This window comes from Paramacrobiotus metropolitanus, unplaced genomic scaffold (genome assembly GCF_019649055.1).
Source record: "Paramacrobiotus metropolitanus isolate TYO unplaced genomic scaffold, Prichtersi_v1.0 Parri_scaffold0000060, whole genome shotgun sequence".
Taxonomy (NCBI): Eukaryota; Metazoa; Tardigrada; class Eutardigrada; order Parachela; family Macrobiotidae; genus Paramacrobiotus; species Paramacrobiotus metropolitanus.
Window position 1 is genome coordinate 925,442 of NW_026570280.1, and position 3,959 is coordinate 929,400.

At 48.8% G+C, this 3,959-nt stretch overlaps 1 protein-coding gene across 1 annotated transcript; it reads right to left on the reverse strand.

Moving 5' to 3' along the window:
• Positions 1 to 261: 261 nt before the first annotated feature.
• Positions 262 to 1,921, reverse strand: LOC129593196 (uncharacterized; the record flags this gene model as incomplete). Its single annotated transcript, XM_055489404.1, has 3 exons — positions 1,409 to 1,921; positions 895 to 1,151; positions 262 to 853 (listed from the first exon to the last, which is right to left on the reverse strand). Coding segments are annotated over exons 1-3 (1,041 nt in total), but the record flags the coding sequence as incomplete, so codon positions are not given.
• Between the last annotated feature and the right edge of the window lie 2,038 nt (positions 1,922 to 3,959).

Below are 3,959 nucleotides of genomic sequence, written 5' to 3' on the forward strand. Positions count from 1 at the left end.
TTAATCAGTGTCAGTGGTCCACGACCGGTATGTCCTGGAGTCAGGTCGAATCCGAAAATGGTGTATCCGTCGTTGTATTGGGTTCGGTTGAAAGGTAAGCCGCCATGCAAGCTAGGGCGGTGTCCTAGAGTGTCCAGCAGCCCGTCGTAGCACTCCAGAGACAGGTTACGGGCAAAATCAGCCGTGTACGGTTTTGTCGGGTAGCTCTGTCCGTCCACTTCGACGCTGATTTGTGTAATGTTGAAGTGTTGGAAGTAAAGGGGTTTTCTTTTGCGAGCCGTGAAAGTCTTCGCTGTCCACAAAACCAATAAATACCACCTTGGGAATTTGGCCAATCTGCAAATTGCTGATTACGGTGCTTTGAGTCCGTTGGGGAATGTCCGACACGCGCATCACTACGCGTTCGATATGGTACTTGACCGTTTTTTTCAGGAGTTCTCCGGCTACGGCGGTCAGAAAGTCCGGTGATGGAATGTAACGACGTACCGACAAACGCGCGTTACGGATAAATGGTTTGAAAGTCTTGGTGGTGTCCGTATCCCATACACGTAGGGCAAACTCCGGTCGGCTCACCACCAGGCGAATATTAACGGGAACTCCGGTGCACAGGGGTTTGCTTTGGTCAAACAAGTCCGAAAACAATTTGCCGGAAAGCTGCACGTATTGCCCCGCATTAAATAGTGCCGCTCGATTTTTTTCACCGTTGTTGGTTGTTTCACTGTTGAAGGAACCTGGACTGTCGTAGTAGAAAGCGGCGGATGTCAGTTGGCTTTGTTGAGCGTCCAGTGTGTGGGACAACAGTGATTCCAGGTAGGCGCGGTACGGGTAGAAAGTTGCGGCATCTGAGATCAATCGGTTGGCCACCGTCACATGGCATGAGGAAAACAGGAGTGCAGAAAGTTGTTGGCTGGTGCCACTCCATCAGCCGTTGTTATCAGTTCCCATTCTCCGGTGGTCTTACGGACTTTAATACCCACTTCTAATTCCAGTATCATGTCCGCCAAACTGAGTAGTCCTGATGTGCTGGGTGGAATGAAAAAATTGATATCGCCGGCCGATCCGTTGTCCGTTAAGATGGTAGTGGGGTTCAACTTTTCATGCTCAGTGCGCCATCGGTCCGTCAAAGTCGCCGGTAATGCAAAGAGTTGGTTCTCCAGTTGCATGGCCGGCTCCGAATTTTCCATCATCAACATGGCCATTTTTTCACAAGAAGTCGGGGATATTGGTAGGAGGAATACGTTTAACTCGTAGAACTTTACGTCGAACTCGTCGTTTTTCCGGACACCTTCACCTTCTTGGGAAGCGAATCGTTTTCCAATGGCTGTTCCCGCACGCGAGGCTACCTCTTTAATAGCCCCGGTCGCCGCTTCTTGCAGGTGAGGGTAGCCGCTTCAAGAGCGGCTTTGGCATGCGGTGCTGCTTTCCGTAGTATGGGTTGAGCAAAGGCTGAGAGCTTTGCAAAAAGGTTCTTCAAAATCTGCGGGAAACCCGATCCGTTTTGCAGGGTTCCTCGATACCGGATCAATGCGCTGCCACCCGTCTGACTGACAAAGACGTTTTCGTATCGCCGGGGATCCGGCACGTACGCCACGAGAGGCATTCTAGTAGAGTCGTTGTGGTCGGAAATGTAGCTTTACAAGGGATTTTCCAGTTTGGAACTTGGCGTCGTCTCCCAGATCATTGGCAATGGTCAGCTTTATGGTTTCGAAATGTTGTCGTAACACAGGGACGTAGTGGGGAATGTCGAATCTGGCCTCCACAATCTGATTGACTTCTCCTCTAATAGGTACGGAACGTAAAAACTGCGCTGCGGTATCGCCAATCAAGCTGTAATCGGCCACATCACTGTAGACAAACAGGCTTTGATTTCCCAATAGAGTATTGACCGGTCGCTCCGAAATAAAGCTGGTCAGTTTGGGATTAGGAGGCTTGGCCAGAAATGACAGGTACTGGATACTGACGTTCTTCGTTTCAAAGGAAATGGACCGACCATTCCATTGCTGTTACTCTCCATCGGCACATCCGGTTTTAATACACTATGTTCAAATCCCAGCATCTTTTGCAGGACTATCGACGACGGGGGAAAGACGATGGAAACCCGATCGTTGCCAATATTTAGTCGGACCCGATGATTGGTGGGCGTCAGCAGTTGAACGGTGAAAGCTCTGTCCGCAGTTAAAGCGCTCTTGTCAGCGTGTACTGTATCATCCACCATATATGATCCAACTTTGGGTACCAATGAGTTAATAGTCTTCAATAACAATTCAGCATCCTTGTAATTTCCAGGAGGAATAGTGATCTCGTCGGTATGGACAACTTGGTCCGCGGCCTCCAGAAAATTTGCTTCATCCTTCTTTAATCTGAATTCTCGAACGATGTGCACCTCAATCTTCTGCTCCACAGGTAGAGTAAAAAAAGAGTTGAGGTACTGTAGTTCAACCAGGGCCATTTCCATTTCCCTTTCAAGGTAATGGGATGTTTCAGTTTAGTCGTCCAATTGGACGGAGTGTTGCTGGGATCCGTAGCGACATCGCTCGGCAGCGTCACGTAGAACGGTGCTCCTTCATACATGTTGCCTTGATCCAGGAATCGTGTTCAGGTCCGTAACCTAACCAACGTACTAGTATCTTTGGTCCACGGCGTTTAATAACGCGGTCGATGGTATGTTCCTTCTGTTCCGGGTGCGATACTTTGGAAAGTTCGTGTTCATAGAACGTCCCTTCGATAGGTTGGTCTTGGTAGTCCTGCAGTCGGTATACCGGTACGGTATGCGAGATGACTTTATTAATGTAGAATACTTCCTCCTTAAATCGATACGTATAGCTTTTTTCCACTTTGGTTTTGTGCACGGCAATGCGAACTGCATCACCGATCTTGAACCGAGGTCGCCGGTTTTACTGGTGGGATACAGCTTGTTGAATACCGCCAACGAATTGTTTTGTGTGACGTCGATTGGTCGCAGTCCATGGGCACGATGTTTGGAGTGGTTGTACGAGTACACGAAGTCTTCCAGCTTGTCAATGTACCGCGTTGACACGCGCTCGAAACAAGCGAAACATCCGTGTTTTGATGGTGCGAATGACGCGTTCGGCCATGGCGCATTTGATGTCTTCGTTTTCCGATGTAAAGAAATGAATCTTTTTTCTTTCAGAAAGGTTTTGACGGTGGCGTTAACAACTTCGGTTCCTTTATCATACTGTAGTTTCTCCGGTTCGCCGAGTTCTTCGAAGGCCTGCGACAAAGCATTTTTTGTTTCTTTGGCTGTTTTGGTTTTCATCGGTTGGATGCTTAGCTTTTTGGAAAAGCAATCAATCACAAAAAGCAAGTATTTGTATCCATCATTTTCTTTGGAATATTTTGATAAATCAGCCAGATCCGCTTGGTACTGCTGGCGAAGGTTGGTCACTACGATCCGATTGCGCGCAAACCGCCGGCGATTTTCTTTGGTTACAGTATACGCATCGATCTCTTGCAGAATCTCCTGTGCTTTCCGTCTGTTGGCTCTGGTCTTGAGACTTCTTCGAAATCTTTCTACGCCTCCAAGACCGCCGGGGTCGCGTGGATTGAGGTATCGTTTCATCAGTTTCTCCATCGGCTTTGTTACAACAGGTGGACACGCAATTGATCTTAAATATTCGGCATAAACGCAACACACTAGGCAGCAAGCTCGCCATTACGTTAGAGTGATCCACTGGATTCTGGGCGAACCCGTTCCTTTTGGATAGTACGGGAGCGCAGCTTCCTTACGCTGCCTTCGATCTGGTCCGCTTTTCTCTTCTTACCACGTACAGGTAGGTTGACCGGAAACAGAGGTCGCCGCGGTCGCTTATGCGGATATGTTGGGCTCTCAACGTCTTCCGGCTGTCTTTTCCGACCCTTCTTTAATGCTGTAGGGCAAACAGCGCTATGCGCGCTGCTTTTGGTTGGTCGCACTTCCGCGCTTTCGTCTTGTATACGCC